Raw genomic sequence first — 26,301 nt, 5'->3', positions numbered from 1 at the left:
GTATGCCTATCCTTATACCAGTACCACACTGTATTGGTTATTGTAACTTTATAGTAAGTTTTGAAATTGGATACATTCACTTTCTACGTCGACTTTCCAGCACACGCAGCTAAGGCTGAGATGGGGCCTGAGGGAAGGGCCTGAGTGGATGGATTGAGGGCGTGTAGGTAGAGATAAGTCTATGGGAAGCACAAGGGATCAAGATTCTGGAGGCCTAGTTTTTAAATCCATAGCCCTGTGTAACCTTATGTAAGTCACTTCATGTTTCTGGGCCTCTGTTTCCTTTTCTGTAGAATGAGGACCCTGGGCTAGTTGATTGTTAAGGGAATTTTTAATTCTAATAGTCTGCAGGCATGCGAGACTCCATTCTCATAGGCATAGTCTATCACAGGACCTCCTGGCATTATGGCCAAGCATTCATTAGACATTCATTCACATAGAACTTAGGTATGAGACAGGAAGTGTACAAGGTGATTCTGGATTATTTGACCATATCATATGTAACAAAGCTATCAAAGACCTCTAAGGTCATATCTACAGGACTCAGGAGCCAACTTGAAGAGGCTCTTACTCACCCCAAATGGGACACTTTGGATATCAGTAAAGATAATAAATGTGATAGATTGAAATATATCAAATATATTTAAATTCATGAATTCATAATGATGCTTATAAACCTTCAGTTATTTGGAACTTTTGGATTTTGAGGTCTCTAACCAAGAGAACCCCAGGTCATCTCTTCCTCATGGCCTGGGTTTCATGGCTCTACCACTCTACGCTAGATCCCTATGTCCCTGGGGTCTGTTCCCACACTTTGCTTCCAGGTATAGCTTATCACTTCATTATTCTGTGTTGATCTATTTGGAAAAGGACTGGGAAAGTCCCAGAGTTATTGGTAGTGGTCTACAAAGCCCTACTTGCTAACTGAATAAATAAAGATTCACTCTGATATGCACCATTGCTTCCCTTTGCTTCCAAGGGAGTAGCTTCTGGTAGACGAATAATCATGCATTCTCTTCAGTGTGCAGGTTTTGTCCTCATGTGCCCTCTCAGACAGGAGCTCATGGATTTGGGGGGCTTAAGAAGGACTGTTTCCTGAAGAAGTTGTGGCCAATGAGGCCGTGGGATGACTGGGAGTGGGGGCACCTGGACTCCAGGCCCTGCTCCTCTAACTCCTCTCTGCCTTGCCCCTCTGGGCCTGTTTCTTTATGCTTAAAAACAAAACATCAAGGAATGTTCCACTGATATATGCAACAATGGGCATTGTGCTAAGTGAGAGGAGCTAGACTCAAAAGGCCACATACTGTATGATTCCCATTATGTGGCTTTCTGAAAAAGGCAGAACTATGGGGTCAGAAAACAGATCCATGGTTGCCAGGAGCAGGTGAGTGAGGAGAGGGGATTAACTATAAAGCTCTCTATCCTGACTTTTGATGGTGGTTAGTTACATCACTGTGTAAGTTGGTCAAAATTTATAATGCTGTATCTAAAAAGAGTGAATTTTACTGTAGGTAAATTATACTTCAATAAACACAAAAATGCAGGCCCCTGGGTGGCTCAGTGGGTTAAGCATCTGCCTTCGGCTCAGGTGACCCTGGGGTCAAGCCCCGCATGGGGCTTCGGGCTCGGCGGAGAGTCTGCTCCTTCTCCCTCTGCTCCTTCCCCGCTCCCCCCTTGCACTCTCTCCTGTGCTGTCTCTCTCTCAAATAAATAAAATCTTAAAAACAACCCCACAAAAATATGAACCACACGCGCACACACACACACACACACACACACACACACTCACTCACTATGTAACTTGAAATTCTCTAAGGTCCCTCTCTGCCAGGTCTCACAGGTTCTCCACCGAAGGTACACTCACGGGCAGGGCAGTCCGGGACAGGGCAGCAGGAAGAGATGCCCTGGGCCTCATCTCATTTTAAAACTTCCTTTCCCTGATTCTTCCTATTCTTCAACAACTCAAAACAGTCTTTCTGTGATGTAATGGGCAAAGGAAGAAAAACAGGCTTCATTTGGCCATTTTCAGAACAAAGCCAGTCCCTCCACGGACATACATGTGTCCGTGTGCATGCTGAACATTCTCAGAGGACAGGCCTTGCCCAGCCGCGTGTCCTAGGTCTGAGGTCTGAATCATTGGCCTGAAATGGAATATTTCTGAACAGGAGCTCAGAATCTAAATCCCAAAGAAACAGCCATGGAGGCCTGTCAGGCGGGTGGGAATCTAGATGGAGAAGATGGGCTTCTGCTTCCATTTTCCATCCAGGGTCTGAGGGAGGAGTCCCCCAGCCCTCTGCTCTGCTACTTACTGAGGCCTAACGTGGGATCGCTGAGACCATCCAAGTGACACACAGGGAGAGAAGCAGGTCCCAGCTAGGAAGCGGAGAGCAAGAGGCTTGACACAGGCAGGGCTGCACTGCTACCTGCACAGGCCAATAAGCGACAGCTTCCCTGATGGCAGGAAGAGCCAACCATCCGTCTGTCCATCTGTCTGGGTCCAGGCTGTGGGGAAAGCAAACGTGCTCCACCTTCACAACCTCTCAGCGCCTCTCTCAGATTCAGCAATAAATAGCTAATACCAGCTCCCATTTCATGGGCATGTACTATGTGCCAGGCACATCTCATTCACGACAGCCATTAAATTGTAAACTTATTTTTTTAAAAAAGATTTTATTTGTCAGAGAAAGAGAGAGAGAGCACACACAGAGGGAGAGGGAGAAGCAGGCTCCCTGTTGCACAAGGAGCCTGACGCGGGACTCGACCTCAGGATCCTAGGGCCATGACCTGAGCTGAAGGAAGACACTCAACCGACTGAGCCACTGAGCCATCCAGGTACCCCAAGATTTTAAAATTCTTATCCCTGTTTTACAAAAAGGGAACTAACACTAAAAGCGAGGATGTGTGGCTCAGCCTCTGCTATCAGGGGCTGTTTCTCTCTTTTGTCCGCTGAAAGAAGCCAGACCTGACCAGGTTAACTCCAGGGTCCTGGGGTGATACAGCCCACAGTTTAAGGGAGAAGGAGCATAACAGAGAACTCTGTTCCTGATGGAGCTCGTGCCGAGCTACATGCCCCACCCTGAGCCCCTTTAGAACAAGCCACCCCCTGTAGCTTCTCCTTGGCCAGGGAGCCCTGCCCCTTGGTGTACGGGGTCAGGCACAGACCCTGTGACCCCACAGTGGGTGCTGAGGGGCTGGGTACAGGGAAAGGGGTCCAGCTGCATGCACTGGAAGTCCCAGTAAGGGAAGCCAGGAGATCAGATCATGTGGGTGCTTCTGCTCAGGAAGGCAGACTGAGGGAAAGCATGCCATCAGAACTCTGTGGCCCAGTGGGGGACACGCCCCTCAGAGGGCCTCCTGGATGCTTCTCCAAGCCACAGAGTTTGGAGGCTGCCACATCCCAGAAAAGGTCCTAGGAGATGGCTTGTTGATCCCCTGGAAGCTGGGACTAATGAGCAATTGGAAGCTGGCACCAAGGGAAGGGATAACCTCAATGCCCTTTGCATCAGAAGTCCCCAAAAGGGGGTGGGGAAGAGAGGATTGCAGGGTGGATTACAGACATTCCTAGGTGGGCACAGCTCTTCATGTTATAACTGGCAGCCCCAATTCCCTCCTCCACCCGGGACCCGAGCAGATCAGGATACCTAGACAGTGATGGCTTGTTAAGGGAAGATTCTGGAAATAAGCCAGGTGGCTCTGCTGGGTTCTGGGAGGAGTTCTGGGTTCCCTGGAGGTGGTGGCCTTGATCCGGGAGGACAGGGAAGCCAGGCTTTCTCGTGGTGGGCCAAGACCTGACAGCGGGATATACTACAGACTTGACAATTCAGGTGCTGGGGCTGATGTGGATTTGGTCTTGACTGTATGGGGCAGGAAGTCCCGCTCTGGGAGGTGGCCCAGGGGTTGGGAGACAAGTTGGTTCCCATGCAGGTGTGACTGAGGACCCATTCCCTTGGCTCTAAGATCACTCCTGTTTCCAGAAGCAAATTTTCTGCCACCGAAGCGAGCTGCTAGGTACCAGCCTTGTTGTTAATGGGGAGATTGCAGCAGTGTGTGGCTCCCTTTTCTCTTGTCCTCCTCCTGTCAACCTGACTTCCAGGCTCTCAGAACCCTGCTGCTTCAGTATTAGTGGGAGATGGGATTGACGCCTAGGGAACCGAGGCTCCCTATAAGGAGCATCATCTGTATGCAGCAGACTTCAATCTTGGGACTTTATTTAAGGGCATCAGAGTGGTGTCTGGCCACTGCTGATGTTCATCAGGCCACTGGGTTTTGTGGCTGAGCACAAACAAGGGAGCATAGGGGCCATGCAGCCAAGGAGAACTTGGCAGAGTCTGGGGCTCTAGCCTTCCGGTGACATCATTGTCCCAACCTGCCAGGATGAGTCCCACACCCCAGAGATCTGGCTTTCCTGAGCTTTCTGCTAGGGAGAGAAATGGAAACAGAGTGTGTGTGTGTGTGTGTGTGTGTGTGTGTGTGTGTGTGTGTGTGTGTGAGATTAATGGGGCTGGTGGCAAGTGGGGAAGGAGGAGAGGTGGTACTTTTTTTTTTCTAACAGTAAATCCTGCCCAATAAACCCGCAAACCAAGGAGCCACACAGACTTAGGTGGATTAGAGTGGGTTCAAGTCATTTATTTTTAGACTGTACCAGCATGTTTGGTTCTGGGGTCCCAAACCCCAAATTCCAGAAAAATAAACTAATGAGAACCACATGCACTATGAGAAGGCCATTCCGACATGTCTGTGTTCATGCTGTGAGTGAGCATAGTATATAGACCAGGAGCCCTCCCTGGGCAGGTGACAGCAGCTGGCTCTGAGCCCTCCTTGGGACTGGGGAGAGGGCCAAGACCAGATCATTTGGACCCCGTCCCTTTAAGGCCCCAAGCCCCTTATTGCTACATTTGCTACTTTGCTACTTGATGGCCCCTGGGTCGTGCCCAGGGGAGGCCTTATCACTGGGTGGTACTAATGAGGAGGCTGCTGGCATTTGTCCTTGCCATCGTGACCATAGCACAGAACTCTTTTCAGAGGGTCTCAGGGTGAGTTATGGGGGATTCATTTGACCACTACTCAACTATGCCACATACTCAGCTTGACCAGCCCTGCTGGAAGCCGGTGGCCCATTATCTCCCCCCAACCCCAGGGCTTTCCAGCTCCTGGACCTTGCTGGAACATCTCCTTCCGACATATTCTGCAAGGTCCAAAGACCAAGAGCCTGCTATCTTTTCCAGCGTGGAGCAAGGCTTCTTAGTGGTGGCTTTTGAAGCCCATGCATTTGGAGCACAATGGGAAGGGTGCATTTTAGGAGGAACATCAATTTCCACCAATAGCCAAAAGGCCGGCTGGGTGGCAGCCTCCTGGTTCAGTGTCCTGTTGGTGAGGTAGTTTGAACACACCAGCAATCCTGCCAGGAGAAGCACGCCTGGAGCACGTCCCCACACGTCCACTGGTCTCAGCAACAACTCGGAGTGGTGAGCGGGGCCCTGGGGGTTTGGCCTGGACCTGACCCCTCAGCCTTGGTGGGCCAGGGGCACCACTCACCTGACTGCCCTGGGGGACAGCCACACCTGACAGTAGAACAAAGCATCACTTTCTGGAATGGAAGGAGCCCTCTCCCCAGCGAAAGTGTTCCTGCTGCTTGGGCTGAGCCCTCCGGCTGTTGCCGAGCACCTGCACTTGCCAGCCTCCAAGTTTTCTTCTTCCCATGAGGCAAAGGTGATCTCAGTCCGATGTCCAGTGCCTGGCGCCCGTGCGTCTGACTTGCTGGCTGGGTGGTTGCTTCTGTGGCTTCCCTGAAGCTTTGGCTGTGGGGCTGCCAGCATGATCTGTGTCCTGGGAGCTCTCAACGGGAAGAGTCCCAGGTCCAGAGACTGTGCCCAGTCAGGGGAGCTAAAGAAGCTTCCGGAAGCAGGGGGACCTGCTTTGCTATGGAACGGCCTTCAAAAGTCTAATCCGGTTTGAAGTTTTGGCTGTGTAGACCAGGCCAATGGGGAACTAGCCAAGATCATATTTTCCAAGTGTGCTTGCATTCTAAGGTCTGCACAGTAGACTGGCCTTGGACTAGCCAACTGGGCAGAGCAACCGCACCCTCCACCCCCCGCGTTGCTTGGCTTGATCTACGGGGGAGCATGTGGTGGTCACAAGACTGAGCATGCCTGCTTGGGAGATGGGTGACGGGGTTTATTGCTCTGGGTCTGAATGCATCCGGAACACCCTTACCTCTATTGAGCCTGCTGGCCCGCCCTTCCCCCCGGATGTCCCCAGGGGTGTTTGGAAACCTTCAGCCTGCACCATCTCAGGGGTACAGTCCACCTGGCTCTGGGTGGGCCTTCTGAGGACCTCCAGGGCTGGCCACGTGTCGGCCAGTATCGCTCGGAAGCAGAGGCCAGGAGGACTGGGGAAGCCAACCCTGCCCTGTCCACAGCCCATGGGGAAGGGCAAGAGGCGGCCAGGCCTTTTCTAGAACATCCTCTGTCCACATACCCTGTGCCTCAATGTCAACACAGCTTGTGGACCCTTGACAGAGAGGAGCTTCTTTGGGGCGATGTTGGTTGCAGAAAAGCTTGGGCTGCATTTTGGTTCTGAGAAAGGAGCCCTGTGTGAAAAGCAAGGAGATAAAAATGGGTGGGACAAGGAGAGGAGTCCAAAGACCCCATAACGTGGAATAGGGCTTCCTCTCATTCACTTACTCATCAAGTAGTTACCGAGCATCTACAAGGGCCAGGACCCATGCTGAGGTTATGTGGAACCAGGGTGCGGGAGTGCCTGACGGGAATCCGGGTCTATATTGCCACTGCTGGAGACAACCTGAGGACCCAACACATGTCATCTACTAGCTACTGTACCTGGCAGAGAGAGCAACTACCACCAGTGGGGGAAACTGAGGCATAGTGGTCAAGAACCCACAAGGGTGCCACCCTAGCCAAGTCTCCTAATGCCCACAGTGGCCCTGCTGTGAGGAATGGAAGGCTGGTGCCATGGGGATAGGGCCCGTGGAATCAGACATACAATGGCACAGACATGGGGCTGTAAAGATGGTCACGGAAGCACCCAGGAGGCAGGGTCTGCAAACAAGCTTATGAGCCTTTGGTCACCAGCTGGTGAATTTGCCTACATGAGTAAAGAAATACCAGTGATCACTTTTTTTTTTTTTTTTTTGCTTCTATGTTTGCTGTTTATACACTCCCCAGAGAAAATTTTCACCTATGGCCAAAAATAGATCGAAGGAGGCTAGTTCTAGCAGGTGAAGTGAGTGTCCGAGTTCAAAAACATGTTGCTTAATACCGCTCCGTCAGAGGGCTCACGGGCGTCACAATGGTGACAGTGACAATGAGGAGAGTAATAGCTACCATTTGCTGAGCACCTACTACGCGCCAGGCACCTGATTCAGTGTGTTACATATATTACCTCACGGCCAATTGGCAGATAGTCATTTTGACATACACATGAAGGGAGCACAAGTGGGTTTTTTTTGCAGGTTTTGCTTTGTGTCTGCTTTTTTCCCTTGAGGACCAACTCTGTTTCGCCTTGCCTTTGCTGGGCTGTCCGAGAAGCATCTGGCTCTGGCCTAGGCCCTCTGTCGCAGGTTCAGCCCCAACTCCAGACACAACTGAGACCTGGCCCAGCCAGGGGCCCATCAGGATGCCACAGGGTGGGCCCCAGCAGCCAGCGGGACGACTCAGCCACCTCCCCCCAACCCCGGGGCCGGGAACTCTCCCAGCTTCCACCGGGGCTGCCGGAGGGGAGGATCCCAGGGGCCCCTGCGTTCATGGCCATGTTTATTTTGAGTAAAACACGAGGGAACAAGCCAAGGAGAAGGGGGCAAAAACAGAATGAGTTAGGAAGTAATAAATGTTTTAAAAGATGGTCAGAACCTCCACCGCTGTCAAGCTACAAGCTCTTTCAGGGACGCCGGTGCTTCCTCTGGTGTGGGACCCTTGAGGCATGTGACAGGACCAGAGGGCAGCCCTGCGCCCGTGGGGACCTCTTGGAAAGCCGGCCTCCAGGGCGCTGGCAGAACTGAGGCAATCCGCGAGGTTGCTCAGCACGGTCGCCACGACGGGGACGTGTGGCGCGGGGGGGCCTTACATAGACTCGGGGCGAGGCAGGGGGCCGTCGGGACACAGTGGCCATCACTACGGGGGTGTGGTGGGTGCCCCAGAGCCAGACGGGGGGGGGGGAGGGGGAGGCGGGGCGTAACACTGGATGTGCTCGGGGCCAGCCGGTCCCTCTCGCGTGTGCCGGAAGGCGTGATCCCCCAGACAGAGGGAAGAGTGGCGGGAACAAGATTAGAATCTCAAGTGGTGGTCACGACAGGAGCCCCACGAGGTGGTGTGCTCCGAACGAGTTAGGGCCCGGGACCTCCTCGGGAACGGGGTGTCGGCGCACAACTGTACAAGGAAGAGAGGGTTGTAAACAGGGCCGACCCCGGGCTCTGTGGGCCTGTTCTCTCTGGTGTCCCCGGTCACCCACCGGGGCCCCCCTCTGCCGCCCGTCCTCGCCCTCACTCCTTCTCTTTCACAGTGACCAGGTCTCCCCGTAGGGAGACTCTGTCCGCGGAGGTGGAGCGCCGCCGCCTGCCCGTGGGGTCGTCGGGCCCGGGCCCTGCGGCGGGAACCGTCAGGAGGACTGCATCAGGCCGGTGAGGCGCTTGCCCGCCAGCGACTTTCCCTGCAGAGACAGGCGACAGAGTTGGCACGCACAGGCGCGCACGCTCACGCACACCGCGCGCACGCACGCACACGCACCCCACGCACACGCACGCGCGCGCACACACACACACACACACAGGGACAGAGACCGAGACAGAGAGCCAGACAGGTGAATTAATTGCTGCACGAGCCCCGAAGGCCAAACGACTTAGCTAACGGACCCTGCTGATCTCTGGGTTCGTTCGGGGCCTTGACCGCAGACAGTTGGAACAACCAGGGCTCTGGGGCACGGGGTGGGGAGTGAAGGTGTGTTGCTGGTCCTCTTTTTGGGGTGTGGGAATTTTACTTACCCCAAACGAGGCATTTTCACTCTTTAGGTAGAGTGTCTCTTAATGCTTGTGGGCTGCCCCTGAACTTGATTTCATTCAAGCGAGGAAGGAAAAGGTGGACTGAGGAGTAGTAAGATCAGGGAGGGTGGGTTGACCCACACAGGTGATGGTGAAGGATTTGGGTGACTAGAAGCTAATGAATGAACTAGTCTTAAGAATGCAGGAGACCTAGGATCCTGTCTGAAAGGCAGGATTGAGCCCTCCCCGGGAGAGACACACAGGTGTGGTGACCTCTTGATGACAGGTTCTAGGACTGTGGAAATATAGGGGCCTGCGCCAAGGCTGGGAGCCTGGGCTGGCGAACGGGTGCCACCACAGGCCCCAGGGCAGCACGCTCCTGCCATGTCCTGTGTTCCTGGCTCTCTGTGTGTGGTACCCAGGGGCTGAGTTTGATGACTCCACATCGGGACATCTATAAGCCCTTCACTTGCCATGTAGCAGTTCTTGAAAATGAAAAAACTGAACTGGACCATGAGGCCTGGTGCATGAGGCACTGAGATCTTGAGAGAGGCCAGTGACTCCTGTGCCTGGGAGGAGGTGGCCGAGGAGCCTCTGATGTGGGATCGGGCACCACGAGGATGGATGAGGAGGATGAGTGAGTCTCGTTTTGCTTATTTCCCTTGACGCAGCCTGTGCCCATTCCCTGCTCACCCTCTAAAGAAATCCAGAACATTGGACAGGGCTCTAGAGGAGAGTGTGGCTGGACCCGAGCAGACTGATCACTGTGTCTGAGAAAATACTCAAAACCCATGCTATTGTTGACAGCCGGTCAGCTAAACCATCGCCATCTGCAAAGGGGAGCACATGGTCCTCATCAGCATGGGCTGTGGTGTTTGGTAGTGAGGGACTGCAAGGCCAGTGGCCCCTCATGTTCATTTCCAAGAGGGGTGTGAGGGCTCATCTTGTTTACTGGGCTTGGCTGAGTGCAAGCTGGATGTAATTAAAAAAATTGATCAGGTTTGTGAAGCCTGGTAGAGTACTCAATAAACCGGCTGATTGATGAATTGATGGATAATGGGTGTATCTAGTAAATGAACAAGGGCTGTGAGTTTGCTGGATGCAAGACAATGTGTCATCTGGCTTAGCTCTCCATAGAGGGACGTGCCAGCCTGACTTTGAGAATTCCAGTGGCATGCACGGGACCTTGTCCAGAAATGGAACTGCCCTCAGGAGCTGTTGGAAAGTCTGCATAGACATCCCCTAGCTCTTCTTCCCCTTTTATTTCACTCCGCATTTTCACTAGTGAGACAAAACTTCATTATTTTCTCCCCAATTTTAAACACATGTGCGCGCGCACACACACACACACACACACACACACAAAATCTCCCCCCTTATCTGAATCTTCAAATACACTAAACTTAGCCTGCAGCAGGCTACATTTATACCAGGGTAAGGATTTTTTAATCAGATTTTTTTAATCCTAGAAGGTTCCAGTGCCAGTCTTTGCAAATCACTAAAAGCAGGGTGGCTATTTCCCTGTGTAGAGTGGGTTAGGTGGGACAGGAGCTCACAGCTGGCAGAGGCTGCCCTTCAAGGACTTGCTCCAGCCCTGGATTCTAAGGCGCACACATGGCTGGCGCTCTCCTTGACTGCCCTTTCTTAGATGGAGCTCGAGGCATTTGTCATCCTCTTGGTTCACCTGGGACTGTGCCTTCTTAATGCAGGCCTGAAGGCAGCAAGTGTGGGGACGTGTGTGAGGTCCTCGGGGGAAATGTGGAGCTGATGAGTCTAGGGGCCTCCTGGTCTGAGAGTTGTAACAAACCTCCCCCAGCCCCTTCACCCATGTCCACCCCTGCTCATGTGAAAGGCACTGCAGGATTTTGCTTGCCTCTCGGTGCCCCTTATTGCTGCAGTAACCACACCCCAAATATTGGCTCCTCCCCTTCTCCTTCTGTCCCTTTTCCACCAGGGCAACAAATCACATCTTGTGTCACCAAATATATATGTTTTGGCTTTGCCATACATGGTATTCGGGCTCGGATTGAGCTGGCGGATGTGGAAAAAAAAAATCACTAAAGCTCCTGAATAACGGTCTATTGCTAGCGTGTATGTTAAGAGCCCAGAAACAAAGAAGGTGAGGTTTACCAGACATCCAAACCCTCATTATGGCTTCTTCCTCATTAGTGAGGTCATTTTGGCTGGAGAGGGGGCTGTGGGTTGAAGATTCTATATCTGGATTATTATGGAACTGTCCATCTGTTTGAGGTGCCTTTGGGCCCGAGGTCCTCCATCCTCCACCCCTCCCTGTTCTGTAGAAGGGACTGGGGTGGGCTTGGAGGCGCTAATTAATCTCTTCCTGCTTGAGTCCTGGAGCTCAGCCTCATAGCTCTGACTCCAAGGCCCTGTGGCCGGCTGTCAAAGCCTGCCCCTCCCCTTGCCCCCAGTTGCTTCTATTTCTCAAGACTTCAGAGGCCAGCCTAGAGAACTTGCCCTGAGATTGTTCCCAGCCTCTCAGCAATCCAGGTGGTGTTCCTTGGCATTTTTGTTTCCCTCCCCCCATCCCTGCACACACACATTTTTCAAATGCCAGTTCTGTTGCTAAAGGAGGTCGTGAGGTTTCAGGTCCCCTCAGGGGGCAGCTCAGTCCAACTGCAATCTGTCCGCTACTCAGTGACCTCCCGGGTGGGGCTGGAAGGTGGTTATTCATGCAGGACGCAGGCATGGCTTGATGCCTGGCCTTGGGTTTTGGGAAGGAAAGCCTGCAATCACACTGGCTCAGCAGCTGCCTCTCTTCTGAAGAGCTGAGGCTCCTGTAATTTTCAGGGATCAAAGTGAAATCTGACAGCAGAGGCTACCTGTGTTCAGAGATGAGCTGCCCCCAGGTCTATGCTGCTAGGGGCTTGCTGGGAGCCCCTGAGCTACCTGCTCTGTCCAGAGAGAAGAGAGCTCCTGCCCTGCATGCTCTCGGGCTCTTTTCCTCCCTCTTCTTCGCCCCCTTCCCTGCCTTAATCGGATGATGCTGTAGGAAGCTCTTAGGAAGGGGAGTGTGGTAATTCTATTTCCGCCCGGCATCTTGCATAGTTACGGGGGAAGCCATTTTTTCAGGGTGTGAATGTGTGATGTTCCCCAGCGCCGGTCGGTTGGGAATGGATCATGGTGCCAGGAAGGGCAGCCAGCTCAGCCCGAGGCCTTGTCGTAGCTGAGCAAAGCAGCTGAAGGTGGTTGAAAATGCTATTAGCAGGCAGCCTTTGTCCAAGTGAAAAAATACACAGTGATTAAGAACTGAACTGCAGAAGGTGCATTCCAGAGACACCAAAGCTTTGCATACAGACAGAGTGCTTTTCACCTTTGAGACATTTGGCAAAGTTAACCCAAGAGGATCAGGAACCTTCAATTTCATGGACTGGGTTCACAAAAGTCCACCCTCCACCCTGACTAATCATTTCAGCTCTGTGGCCATCTTGATGGCTAGAAGCCTGGAAGAAGGTGGTCATGGAATCCTTCATTTCTAAAAGGAAATGCACAAAAGGAATGTCTCCCTTTTGTGCCATGCTTTAAGAAAAATCAACATGCTGCTTGACATGCTGTGGCTCTGTGCATTGCACTTCCAGATATTAATCAACAAAGCATGCACGATCCGGGTTACCAAGAGCTTTCGCCACTTACCTGGGACACTGATGCTATACTCTTTGGCTGGGAGGAGGGCTGTGGCTCAGAGAGTAACCCTGGGGGTTACTGGGGTTAGGTGGCATATTGGGGACAGCAGAGCCAAGCACTAGGGACTCAGGCAGGACCCTTCTCAATGCTAAGGGAGTAAAGACATCTCAGCTGCTGATGAGACTCTCAAGCTGACTTGCCTAGATGACCAAAGACCAAAGTTACAGATCTCAGGTCCACCCAGTCTAAATCCATGTTACTATGGGGATAGAAATCAACTGTGGTTGTCTCTGGAGGAGAAGGATGGAATTGATTGGAAAGTGGCATAAGGGAACTTTCCAGGACCATGGGGCATCGGTGACACTGGTGCATAGATTTGTTAAATTCATTGAACCACACACTTCAGATCTGTTCATTTTGCTCTCTGTAATTACCCTCAAAAGAAAAAAAAAATATTGGGAAACAATCCAGCTATCGCATCTCTGCTTTGAAATTTCCCACTCCTTATTCTTTTTCAGTTGCGGGTCCCGTGACTTTGCCTTTTGGCTCAATCCGGGGCTTCCTACTCCAGTGTAGGAGAAACCCGGTTCCTCTGCGAGAAGAACTGGAACTGGACCAATCGGGAACACTGTGTCTAGTGCCTTGATCCAAACTGATCACCTTGTTGTGGTTATAGGCATTTTTCATCCCTGCTAATGAAAATAGGGTTTTGCTGAATGGGCCTCACCAAATGACCTCAGTAGGCAAGAAGTGGGAGGCTCCAGAGATGAGCTGTTCTCTCAAGGAGACTGAAGGTTACCCAGGAGGAGATATGATGCTCGGGTTCATAAATGATGAGTGAGCATGTGATCGCAGGCCTGGGGAGGCCCTGCTGAGGGAAGCAGTCAGGAGCCTAAGAGCCAGGTAGGGAGGTAAGGGTCCTGGCTTGGGTTTGGCAGGAGGGGAGAAGTCAAGAACTTGCCTGAGTTCATCGGGTGACTTCCCTGGAGGTTGGTGCCCCCTGGCGCCCCTTCTCCACTGAACAAAACAAAAGGAATGATTTCAAAAGGGTGTATAAGGAATTCTGTAACATATCCTTTCTCGATGGTGTTTCAAGCTGGGGAGAAAGAGCCACTTGCTAGGGGTAGTGTAGGGCTTTTTGAAGTTGGCAGAGGACTGGGAGGAAAATCCATACTTAATACAGAAGAGTTTCAAAAAAATTCTCAACTCTCCATCTCTCATCAACTCTCCCTCTTTTGAACTTCATGGCAAGGTGGGGCAGATGAAAGGGGGAAACCTGGTCTTGGGACTAGCCAAAGATCACACACTGCTAATCCACAGCAGGGCTAGGCCAGTGCCACACGGGGGGACGGGGGTGCTTCTGCCTTCCTCAGTCCTCAGTAGTGGGGGGCTGGAGCCTGTGACAAGATCCATTCCTGGGGTCTGTATTACTCCTGGGTCCTTGCAAAGCTTTCTGATCTCTCTCAGGAGCTGAAGGGCATTTTGTTTGGCTTTAAAATATTTTATTTTACTTTTAAAAATAAGATACCACAAACATAAAACAATGCTCAAATAAAAAAATTCAAGAAATAGGTGAAACTTGAATTAATAAAAAAAGTTCACTGGCTGAAGAATTAATATTCATTCTTGTATATTTAAACCTGTTAAAAAGTAAGGAATATGATCATAATAAAAATAACGGATTCTTTTGAAACAGGTCACTATCTTAGGTACAGCGGTATAAACAACCGGATTTTGCCATGCAAATTGTGGGTCTATGGAATCTACCTGTAGTCATATCTTCTGAAAGCAATTCCCATAAATGGTTACTGGGACCGTTAGGAGTTTCAGAAACCTTACTCTAGCCTATATTGGCAGCTACCAGTGCTTTTTTTTTCCTTAAAAAAAATTTTTTTTTTAATTTAGATAAGGTAAGTCGCCAGCGCTCCTAACTGTCCTAAATGTGAAAAGAACCAACCTATCCCATGATCTATCTCCTAGGGACTTTCTCTTTGAATTTCTCATCCCTGCTCAATGGGCTGGCATCAATATCCCAGGTACACTCCCTTCTCAAGTGCCTTCCTCTTCAATCAGCACAGACCTTGTTGGTGAGTGGGTGGGGATGGGCCCGTTACCAGGGGTACGGGTTAGCTACCCAGGACTGTAACTAACAGCCACCTGTTGACTGAACATCGAACCACTCTTGTGTGTCAAACACACCAGGCATTGTACAGACACTTGTGTTAATGTCCACACCCTCCTTGCCAGTTTAAAGTCTTAGGACATCTTAGGTTAAAGTCTTAGGATATATTGTGTCAGGATCGATGAAGAAACAGGCTCATATAGAGCTCAAGCCCCTTGCCTGAGAGCATACAGCTAGTCAGTGGCAGAGTGCAGTGGGTCAGCCTTCATGAGCCGCACACTTTCTACTTTGTATGTGGCCATCCGTCTCAAGGAAGGAGGTAGATGGAAACCCTCAGAGACTAATGACTCCTCCCTGCCCATCTCCACTAGGCAATCTCTTTGGGCAGCCCAGGGAGATTTTCTCAACCTCACTGAGAAAGAAGCTTCCACCCCTGGACATGCCTGAGACCATCTCAAGCATTTCTGCTCTGCTTGAGGTTCTTCCCCTCCTCACATTCGGTTCTCCTGAGAGAGAAGGCGCCACTTTCTGGCTGGCAAGCCTGGCCAAGTGAGACTGGCTATTGCATTGAGCCGGGGCACCCGTCCCCGCTGCTTGGGGCATGTGGCTTTAAGGTGTACCTGCTGGACAGGCCAGGTGAAGCTACCACTTCTGTTTGTGCCCTCATGTTATTGGTGCTGCTGCCCCTGGGGTCGCCATAGCAACTGTCCCAGGGAGGAGAGGCAGGCAGAGCTGCCTTACTCTAATTAGAAACCAATTCCAATTAGAACCAAGTGCCTAAATCAGGGTGTCCCAGCCAGGCTGGGGGGGGGGAAGCCCTCTGTGGGTGTGTTCCTGGCCCTCAGACTCCTGCCCTCCATCGGGCTCATCACTTTTGGGGCTCTTTGCAACGGCCAGCCTCTGCCAGCTAATTTCGGTGGGAGAGCTTCCTCCACGGTCCCCCAGCTAGAGAGGGACAAATCTGGAACCAGGCAGGCATGCAGGAGTGACAAGGGGGAGAGCAGCTGTGCCCTCTGCTGGGGGCACAATGCCCAGACACAGATTCCCCAGCTTCCTTCCCAAGCTGTGCGTTTCCACCTGTGTTCTTCCTGTGCAGGGGCCATGCCCCCCCCCCCACCTTTCATATCAGATCTCCATCTCTCCTTCCTCTGGTTCTGACTGCACAACCCTGGTGCTCTCTGTGTACTCAGCTTGCAGGGAAGCTCTTGGTGGATTCAGGAGTGGAGTGGAGAGGGGAGCATTTCGCCTGCGAGGCCCCTCAGGGGTGTGCCTTCCTTTAGCCCATGCAATGCCTTCCTCTGCCCCTGTTCCTCCATCTCTTTCCCAGAAGTACTCTAGGATCTTAGCTCTGGTTCACTCCAAATTAGGCAAAGGTCAAAAGACTTGAGGAAACGGGGACATGGCTGTGTTGCTACTAGCAACATCGTGATGCTTTTTTCCAAGTAGGACGTTCAAGTGATCCTTGTCCATGGCTCCAGGGGAGAGTGTCACTGAAGTTTAGTGGAAGAGACAGCAGGAGGAATCATTTGCTTGGCAGTGTGTGACTCTCCTGCAGAACCACGGGGACTCTACCTCCGCCTCCCAAGGGCACCTCTCATCTCCTACACACGTGTTCACCCAAAACTCATCCACAGGTTGGGGTCCGTGGTTAAGCCAGCTGCCAAAGCAGAGCCTAGAAGGCACAGGCAGTCAACATGAGGACTGTCCTCCACCGCCCCAAAGCATAATCTTTCCATGAATGTCCATGTCCGTTTGGACACAAATGCAAAGGAGGCCGGCTTATTTCTCTTTCTTCCCTACCACCCGGAATGCCCTGCAGCAGGCATTTATCACACATGTATTTCTAACCTGAAAAAGTGCGTCGGGGGATGGGTCAAGCAGCATTTTCAGAGATCTCTCGATAGAAACTTGGGTCAAGGGGTCTTCCCTACAGACCCTTTTTACATGTTGCTGCAATGCTTTTGGTGCCCGTGGGACAGAGGATAGGCGCTCACCCAGCCTTCTTCTCCCCTGATGGTTTAGGACGTAGAAATATAAGATTTCCAAGTTTCCTGCAGGACTTGGCCCTGGGTCACAGGGGAAGGGTTATGGAAGTTGTAAGCCTAAGGATGCTGCTGTTGGATTTAAAAGCATCGTCAAAGGTAGTGAGCATTTCTGTCCTGTTCTGCTAGGGGCCCGGGAGAAGCGATCTGTACCTAAAGACCTTATTTGCACATTGCCTCTGGGACAAGAGACTTACATCTTAGCATTATTTTTGGACCCCTGGCTCCTTGCCTCTTGGGAAGAAAAAACTTATGGGTGCAAAAAAAATGGTCAGAAAAATGGGGACACCAAAAACTAGATGCTGCTGACTGTTCCTGGAACGAGGGTGCGGGAACGAGAGTGATAGGCAGAGACAAGGCCACGGACAAACAGATCATCTCTTCCGGATTTTGGAGCACCTTCTGTGCAGAAGGATCCCAAAAAAAGGTTAGAGAGTGCGGACGCCGGGATCACTCACCCACTGCTGGAAGGAAGCCACCTCGGGGGTGAAAGGCAGCGGCCATTCTGACTCTGCGCCAGCAGCACTAGGCAATTGTGTTTTTAGGAAGGGAAGTGAAGAATAACTTATCCAGCTGAAACCAAGAATACCTGCGGCTTTCGGGGGGGGCCCCTGCCCAGACATGCGCACAGCGGCAGCGGGCATGCAAAGCGTGCGCAGAAGCCTATGCAAGCCCGCAGCGTATGGGATTCACGTCCCATACCCTGAACACAGAGGCCCAGGCCGGGCAGGCGGCGCATGCGCCCATGCGGACCTCCGTGCGCACGTTCGTGTGCGTGTTTCCAGCATAGGCAGCCGCAGAAGCATCTCATGCAAGCCGGAGAGGCATCTCATGCAAGCCGCAGAAGCAGCCATGTGATTGGCTGCAGAGCTTTATATCAGGCTCCTAAAATGCCAATCTTTGACAAGCACTGCAAACTTAACGCATTTACTTTAAGATACATCTATAAAACCTGAATTCTCCCCACCAGAAGAAGCCATTCGTGTCAGTGGAAATGGCCTCCCCGCTTCGGTTTCTGTCAATACCACAAGCAGGAGAAGCATGTATCCCAGGGATCTGGTTTAGGAGGGATTTCAAAGCATCCCCGGCCACTTGCTTCTGACTCCTCCAACAACCCCACTTTGTAGTGTGTGGCTAAAAAAATACAAGCCTTTGTTGATCTGGCCGTTGGAGAACCAGACTCAGCAAGACTGTATTGCTCAGGGTGGCCACAGGCAGGCAGACAGCTGAGAGGTGAGGGTTTCTGGGAATGAGGCATCTGTTGAGCAGAGCGCTACATCTGGAGGACTGCATTTCACACGCTTGTCATGGGAAGAACCACTCCTGATCTGTGTCTGGAAGCAGGAGGTGTCTCAGGGTTGTGCACCTCGGTGGGGGTGAGGGGGAGGCGGCAAATGCCAGATTCTGACAATGTATGCAACATTTTCTAGGTGGCTCTCCCCACTCCCAGCACCACACAGCTCTCACAGCCTCCTGGGAAGTGCTTAGGGGCCCGCAAGAAACTGACCACAGGGCAGAAGCTGGCCTGCCAGTCACCTGGGGCCCTCCACTCCCAGGGAAAGCAGAGAAACTGGCTCTGGACTTTAAAAATAAGCCAATAATAACAGCTACCATCTATCAAGTCGTTCTACGAGCTGGTCACTGTGATAATTGGATGTGCCTTGTACACATTGTCATATATGAGATACGCATGTAGCCATCCTTGACTGCAAAATAAATATAACAATACCTATCTCAGAGAATATTCTTGGAAATTAAGTAAGGTAATACGAGCTAAGCACGGGGGGCAAACAACAACGTAATAATGCAAATAGTAATACAAAGAGTTCCACTTGAGCACATATACTACAAACCCTCTGCTAAGCATTTTTTCCCCTACTTAATCATCTACTCTTATCTCCCCTTTACAGATGAGGAAACTGAGGCTTAGAGAAGCTGTTAAGTGGTAGAGCTGAAGTTGAACCGAAGTCCCTTGCTGTCCAAGCTTAGCAGGTGCAGACAGCCGCAGTATAACACTGTGAGCCCCCAAGAAATGGCAGTAACTACTATTATGCCCTCATTCAGTGCCAGCATCCACCCTGTGCAGAAGGCTGGGGCTGTGTTATACCCGTTAGCCAAGTGAGCGGCTCCCCTGGGGTCTTATGCCAATCTCAGGTGGACAGACAGGAGTTAGCCAGGGCTGTCCATCTCTAACCCAGTCGGCTTCTGCGCATTCTGGGGGTGGGGCACCAAAGGGACATTGTTCTCAGGGCAAAGTGAGCAGGTGGTCTTTAGTAGGGGGTGAAAATGCAGTTGGAAATGTCACTGCCAAGTTTTAGCATTTGGCCCTGGGTGGCTGGTGCTGCTTAGGCACAGCCCAGATGTGACTACCTGCTACGGCCGGGGTAAGGAGTGGTCTGGACAGCTCCGGGCAGTCAGCCACGAGGAGCTGCTCAGAGCAGGTGGGGGCAAGGTGCACCTCACTGTGGTTATTCATGCAGTCTGGGGGAGGGTAGAGAGGAAGAGGTCCCTGACACGAAACCTGAGCAAAGCTGCCAAAGGGCAGGTTGGGGGTTCCGGTGACCACCACCCCACCTGCACTCCTTCCTGGTGATCCTTCACATAACATCCTACAGATCTAGAAACAATTTAGGAAAAGCTATCATTGAGAGCTAGCAAATGACGGGCTCTGGAGCTGTGTCATTACCAAGGAGACCGCCATCAAGTATAGGATCGCAGCGTTGCGATCACTCACAAATGCTAATGCTTGACTCCTTTACATATTTAGAAAAATGGATGCCCTAGAACCTTCCAGTATCATCCAGGACAGAAAATCCATCAGAATTTCCTCTCTACTTTTGCTGCAGATTACAAGGTTGGATTGAGTTTTGTATTGGCTGTTCTATCTCTGTGTTCCAACTTAATCTGTTACGATGTAAAGGCCAGGCCCTCTATCCTTGCTTGATGGCCTGTCTTTTCCCATTCGGCATGGGGGTTCAGATGCACCCTGCTCTTGGGGCAAATGAGAAAGGCCAGCGGTGTGGCATGGGATGGTTCTCCAACCCTGTGAAAAAGTGTGGGTGCCTTCCAGATCCCCATACCTTTCCCTCCCCACCTCTTATATCCAGGCCCCAGTGGCCTGACAGAGTTTTAAAGGACTGTCTGAGGGAACATAGTACCAATCAACTCTAACTGGGTTTTCTTTAGCTTTAAAAAATGTCTTATTAAAACTTTGCTGACTTTACGGGGATCGCCATGTTTAATGAGAGGCCTCAAAGAATCTGAAAGCAAGAGATGAGGAAAGGAAAAAAGCCATGAGCTGTAATCACCATAATTATACAATCCCATGATGAGTTGAAAGCAGCCCTGGTAAAGCCTGAGAGAAGAGGGAGTGTCATTTGCAATTGTGCTGGTCTTCAGGACAGCTGGAAAGAATGTGACACGAGAGCCCTTCCTTCCCCTGAGTTGGGCTGAAGATAAGTCCTCAAGGCAGAGCCCAGGAGGAGGGGGCACCAGAAGGGCAGTTTCTCCCCGGTCTAAGGCCTCTGGAGCACGTTCTGCTCCCGGCCACTTGGAGACGGTGCTGGAGCAGCCTGCGCCCCTGAAATCGGCAACTGGCATTGGGCGAAAGGCAACTGGCTTTCTCATCTTTGCTGCTTTCAAAAAAACGTCCTTTCTGGATGGGAAGGAGGACAGGCCAAGCTTTCTCCAACTCAGAGCCAGGGTCCCCCACGCACGAGCCCACCCCGGCTGTGCTCAGCCCGACTGCATGACCGCCGCTCAGCTGCCCTGTGCCAGCAGGCATCTGTGTCCTCTGCTCGCTGACCTCCTTTCAGGCCTTCAGGGGAGAGAGCCCTCTTGCCAGAGCTCAGCTGCAGCAGCAGCGATTGGCTTAAAACAAAACCAACACACAAAAAAAACACCCAACAAAACAAAAGGCAAGGATGACATGTGAAGGGCAGTAATTCCGCTCCTTGACAGTTTCCCTTGCTTGGCTTGTGTCATCATCTGGCTTTTTCTCCCTCAAGGCAGAGGCTGATCTGACTCTTGGATCCCTCTCCTCCAATCTCAGCAAACTCCCTCCATATGATCTATTCTCCTTTTCTAAGACTTATTTATAAACCATAGACTAAAATGCAGTAGGATCCATTTAACAAATATTTAATGCATCAGAGGATTCCAGCTAAAAGAGAGGATAGAGGGGTGCCTGCGTGGCTCAGGTGGTTGAGCAGCCGACTCTTCATTTCGGCTCAGGTCATGATCTCAGGTTCGTGAGATCGAGCCCCGCATTGGGCTCCATGCTGGGCACGGAGGCTGCTTAAGAGTCTCTCTCTCCAGGGGCGCCTGGGTGGCTCAGTCGGTTAAGCGGCTGCCTTCGGCTCAGGTCATGATCCCAGGGTCCTGGGATCAAGCCCCGCATCAGGCTCCCTGCTCAGCGGGAAGCCTGCTTCTCCCTCTCCGTCTGCCGCTCTGCCTACTTGTGCTCTCTCTCTATCTCTGTTAAATAAATAAATAAAAATCTTTAAAAAAAAAAAAGAAAGATTCTCTCTCTTCCTCTCTTTCTTCTCCTCCCCCATTTCTCCCTCTCTCTCTAAAAGAAAAGAAAAAAAAGAGAGAGAATCCAATGCAGAAGGCTGCTCTATGATACCCTTGGCCATTCAGCTTCTGCACGTTTCCAGGGAGCTTGGTGATCCTCAAGGTGACATACCCCACTGTTGGAAAATTGCTACTGTTATTCTCCAGCAGCGTGGCCTTCCCTCTATCTTCTACCTAGTTTTTCTAGCTTTGTCTGAAACCACCCAGAAAGGTCCACTTACTGTGGAAGACAAGCACAAATTTATCTCATGATGGTTATCTGGTCTCCTGAGGGGCTAGACATCTCTACCCCACCCGACATGGCTTCCTCAGTTACTTTCTTCGAATTTTCCCTAGATGGTTCAAGTTCCTGACCAATTGTGGGGGCTTAGAAGCAAGACTCAACACAGTCTAGAGCAACACGAAAGCAGTGAGACATTTTTCTCTTTTGGCCGTTCCACTTTGGGTATTATAGCCTGGCATTGGGCGAAATGCCTTTTTAAGGCAATTGCATCTTGCTTTTGCTTATATGAAGCTTGTAGCCAACTACAACCCCAGAATTTTTTTTTTTTTACTTGAATTACAGCAAAGGCTATGAATGCCATCCTATAGTTATGAGGCTGAATTTTTTTTAACATAAAACTTATCTTGTGAAATTTTATGTAGTCGTTTCTGACCCACCATCCCCACCTGAAGGAGATACTCTTCAAATAGAATTCCACTGTCTACCAAATGAACACCTTGCAGGTGCTGATCTGTGAATATGACTGACGTGTTCTCTCTCCATCTGAGTCCTCAAAAAGGATGTCGATAGGACCAGGCCACGTGGCCTACCACCAGAAACTGCCTTTCCGGTTGACACAGATCTATAAATTCACCCTCTTACCAGTCACTAAGGTGCCATGAGTACACCAGCTTTACCTACTTCTGGGAAGCGGGGGGGACGAGCAGGAATTGCCATTGGTTTCAACCTTACTGCACTAACAGCAGCTCATGAATAAAGATTCTCTGGAGCAGGGGGATGTAGTGACGATAGTCATCCTTCTACCATCAGCCAGGCTGACAAGGGGGCTGTGGGAAGTTCCTGCCAAATACTATGCCAATAAGAACCATTCCTGCTGGGGCCGTGGTGCTCAGGTCAAAAGGATTCGGCCGTGACTAGGGACAGTGGAACTGCCAGGAGGGCCGTTGCTGGGGACGGTCCACGCTCCCAACCCTGTCTTGCCTTCCTATCTGTTGGGGAGCCACCGAAGGGTCCTTCTCCCGTGGGCCTTCAGGTCACGTCGTCAAGCTGACAGCCCCCCTCCCCCTGCCCCTGCTCTGAGCCTTCCTCAGCGCCCCCGGCAGTGTTTCAGTTAACCTTCTGCTACATGGCAACATTTCACAGATTGTGCCTATGTAAGATTTTACATCCTGCCCTCCTTGCAGAATGCTGAGATTCCCAAACTTGACTCAAATCAAAGATACTCACTTGCTGCTGGACAACAGGGGAGACCCCCGAGTCATTTTCCCCGGGAGCTCATTTGGGGGGAACTCCATGGTGGTTTTACTTCTTAGCCTTCAAGGTCCTTAGACCTTGAGCTCTCTGACTTCTAACTTTTCAGTCTGGACACAGGCCGACTTGGATCTCTTCTTCTTGACCTTGTCCCCTTCCTAGGTTCCTGCTATTCCAAAGCCTGGCTAACACCTGGGGGTTTCTCTCTCCGGCCCCTCTGTCCCCCTGGCAGGACAGAGGTGGATTCCATCCTTTGTAGAAGTGGGTGTTCTGTCCTGCTGAGTGGTCTGCACTTCCCACTATGCATCCCACTGAGGGCCCTGCGGTCACCTTCACCCTCTGCCTTCTCACTGGACAGATGGGAGCCCACGGCTGTTCCCATGTGGCTGCCTGGGGACAGGTGCCAAAAGTCTGACCAAATAAGTGACAAGGAACAGGCTGAAATCCCACAACCCCATCAGCCGCTGTTAAAATGAGAGCTCCTTCTAGAAGGACATCTTTCCTGAGTGGGGGGTGAGAGGAAGCCTCTGTTATGGCAAAGGGCTGCAGGTCACTTCCCGAAATAGATTCCCGCCTGGCACATACAGACACAGTTTGCCCCCAGCCTGCCTTGCGGGAGACTGGCAGGGTATGCAATGTGGATCTGAATCAGTGGCTGTAAACACACAGCTGTGCCTTTCTGCCTCAGAGGAGTTAGATTTTCACTTGACTGCTCGTCACACTGGGGTCTGGGGAAGGCGAGAGAGGGCCTGGGTAGTGGGGAGGGAGGCTGGCGAGAGGAAGCAGGAGCGGCTTTGCAGAGCCTGGCTCCGTGTGCCCCACGTGCTCCTGTGTGGGGAGGCTGAGTCACTGCTGGGTTTTCTCCCCGGGGGGGGCACTCCGTGGGGAGGGGATTTTGGCTGCTTTGGGTTGACAGGTTGAATCATCAGCTGCAACAGCTGGGGGTTCCTCCTTCTGAAAGGAGTGGTAGGATGTAGGGATGAGTTTCTCCAAACTGACAATGTCTGACCCTTTTTGGTACACAAGAATCACTCCTCCCCAGAGTTTCGGAAGACCCAAGCCCATCCCCTGCCACTGGGAGTCCCTTGATCACTTTTCCTTTTCTGCATCCTGGCAGCCAAGCTGATTTGGTTGTCTTACATGCTGTGTGTGTATAAAAAATAGACTTTTACATTTGCATTTTCCAGCTATGACTCTACTGTTAAATATGCTTTGTGAAGCTTTACTTGTAGCCAAGATGGAGAGAGAGGGACAGAGGAGGCTTCACTGACCACTACCTATAACCAGGATAGCACAGACTTTGGTAACCTCCTTTTGCCCACCTCTAAGAGAGGACAGTGGCAAGCTGGCCCAAAGTTCTCCAGGGAACCAGAAAGTGTGGTTCAGGTGAGCAGCAGAGTGATGCTGAGGTCCCCAGATGCTCATCTTGCATTCTTTTCCAAGCCCCACGAGGCATGGGTGATGCCATGGCACCCACCCTGGAGACCACCCTTCTGCCCAGCAGACCTCATCCTTACCTCCCACCACACACCCAGCTGGGCATCCATCCGGAAGGGCAGGGACTGCAGAACTGGCAGGAGTGACCAGCGTGTGTTGCTTACCTCGTTTCTGGTGACAACCCCCCGCCCCCGCCCAGCGGTCACAGTGTGTGAGTGAGCCCTGGGGATCTGAGCGGGCCTATGGCTTAGGGAGCCTGTGGTACTCTTAGTTCTGCTAGGGCTTTATCCTCACAGCCTTGCCCAGGGCTTTTAAATACAGATCCAACTCAATGTTAGCCATGGTTTCTGTCCCTGTCCGCAAGGCTGGCAGCCACTTTCCAATCAGGAAGGCAGCTCTTCGCTCAGTCTGAGGGATGATTAGCACAATTCAGGAATCTTAGCCTAGAAAGCAGCACAGACCTATGGACACTCCCAGCTGGAAAAGTCTGTAGAGATTATTTAGTCCATGCCATTGTATTTAGGAGGAAACCAGGGCTCAGAGAAGGCTAACGATTTGCCTGAGGTTGCACAGCTAGCAAACTGTGTCTAGAAGCAGGGGCCACTCTGCCTGCTGACAAGTTCCACAGGGTCCCAGAAGTCCTCACTGCTCAAGAGAGGCAGGATTCTATGCTTTCCTTCCCAAAATCTACCATGGAAGTCCATCTCCATCTCTGGGCAGGCCACGGTTTCACTATTGCTGGGCCTCAGGGCTCTGAAGTAGGAGAGCCTAGAACGACAGTCCGACTCAGCGGTTCCAGAGGGGCTCCAGGTTTTGCAATCAAAACCAACCCTATGTAAAGATTTGTAGCCAAGAGTCCTCTGCTGGAAGCCCAAAAGGATTTTTTTTTTTTTTTTTTTGACTGAGGTCAAAGCCCTTTGGGGGCTCTGCTGAGTCTAGGTATTTGAGAACACATTCCCTGGGGGTGGGTGGCTGTCTTCCATGACACGCTGAGGGGGAGGGGGACCAGCCTCCTGGGGGAAGGAGCCGCTCCTGCTGAGCCGCCCGATACCCCCTCTGCCCGGAGCCTCAGCCTTCTACTTCCTGTGCAGCATCTGGGTCCGGAGCTGGGGTTTCTTCCTGCAGTACTGCCTGGAAAGGCGGCGAGGTGAGCTGCTGACTTTTCCTCCCTCAGCTTTCCTCATGGCCAGGGAGGGAAGAGAGGGAGGGGGCGGGAAGAGAGGGAAAGGGAGGGAGGGGCGAAGGCGGGTGGGCGACAGCTGGCTCCCAGAACTTCCTGGTCCCCGCCTGACTTTCCTGTCGCATGCCTTGCCGCCTGTTGTGGAGATGCCACTGGGGACAGGCCAGGCACCCTGAGCTTCCGGCCCTGTGGTTTCAGTTCCAAGGAGAACCTTGACGAAGCTCCACTGCCGAGTTCTCTTAGGTGGGTGAATACCTGGTCCTCATCTCTGCTCCCCTCTGGGGCTTCCGGTGCCTGCTCAGGCACCAGCAAGCCCATTTCCCATCTTTGGAGCCTGAGGCCCCGGCTGATGAAGCTCTCAAGGGGGCAGCTGGGGCTTCAGCCGAACCCCCAGGCCCAGGTGGAAGCCTCCAGGGAGGCTGCTGCCTGTTGCTGACCCCCTTCGAGTGCATCACTCCCTGAGGCTGCTTCCACAGAACTGTACACGAGAAGCAGACCTTCTCTGGCTTCTCCTCCCCAGGTAGCTTTGGCCAGCACCCAGAAAGCGACAACCAAATGGCCGCTGCTGAGCCTTGGCGGAAGGAGCTTTGCTTCCTCTCGCCCTCCTCCTAGGCATCCTGGGGCCTCTGTGTCAGAGTCAGCCCGCGGCAGGGCCCTCCCCACTCTCGGGAGGCCCCGAGGGAATGAGCATGCCTAAGAGAGAGCAAGGGGGCAGCAAGCCTTTCTGCTCTGGCCACCCTCACATCCGCCTTGTCATCTGTCCGCAGCAGAACCAGGAGGATGGCAGAGAACGGGCAGGCTGCTGGGCGCTGAGCGGTAGGGAGTGGTCTTGAGTTG

General features: G+C 52.0%; 1 protein-coding gene across 9 annotated transcripts in view; it reads right to left on the bottom strand.

Moving 5' to 3' along the window:
- Positions 1–26,301, bottom strand: part of RGS6 (regulator of G protein signaling 6) — a 647,729-nt gene that overhangs the window by 81,680 nt on the left and 539,748 nt on the right. For 2 of the 9 annotated variants that reach the window (XM_073895517.1, XM_073895510.1), the window contains 2 exons: positions 17,257–17,323; positions 6,600–8,664 (listed from right to left, as the gene is read on the bottom strand). The exons of 2 other annotated variants lie outside the window; for them this stretch is intronic. In XM_073895517.1, the coding sequence (XP_073751618.1) occupies positions 8,498–8,664; positions 17,257–17,323 (234 nt within the window). In that variant the 3' untranslated portion in view covers positions 6,600–8,497. 5 more of the 9 variants (XM_025869744.2, XM_025869748.2, XM_073895509.1 and 2 more) reach the window with 4 other exon arrangements.

Source organism: Callorhinus ursinus, unplaced genomic scaffold (genome assembly GCF_003265705.2).
Source record: "Callorhinus ursinus isolate GAN/ISIS: 27379988/994484 unplaced genomic scaffold, GSC_fseal_2.0 scaffold8, whole genome shotgun sequence".
Classification (NCBI taxonomy): Eukaryota; Metazoa; Chordata; class Mammalia; order Carnivora; family Otariidae; genus Callorhinus; species Callorhinus ursinus.
This window is presented reverse-complemented; position numbering and strand designations above follow the sequence as displayed.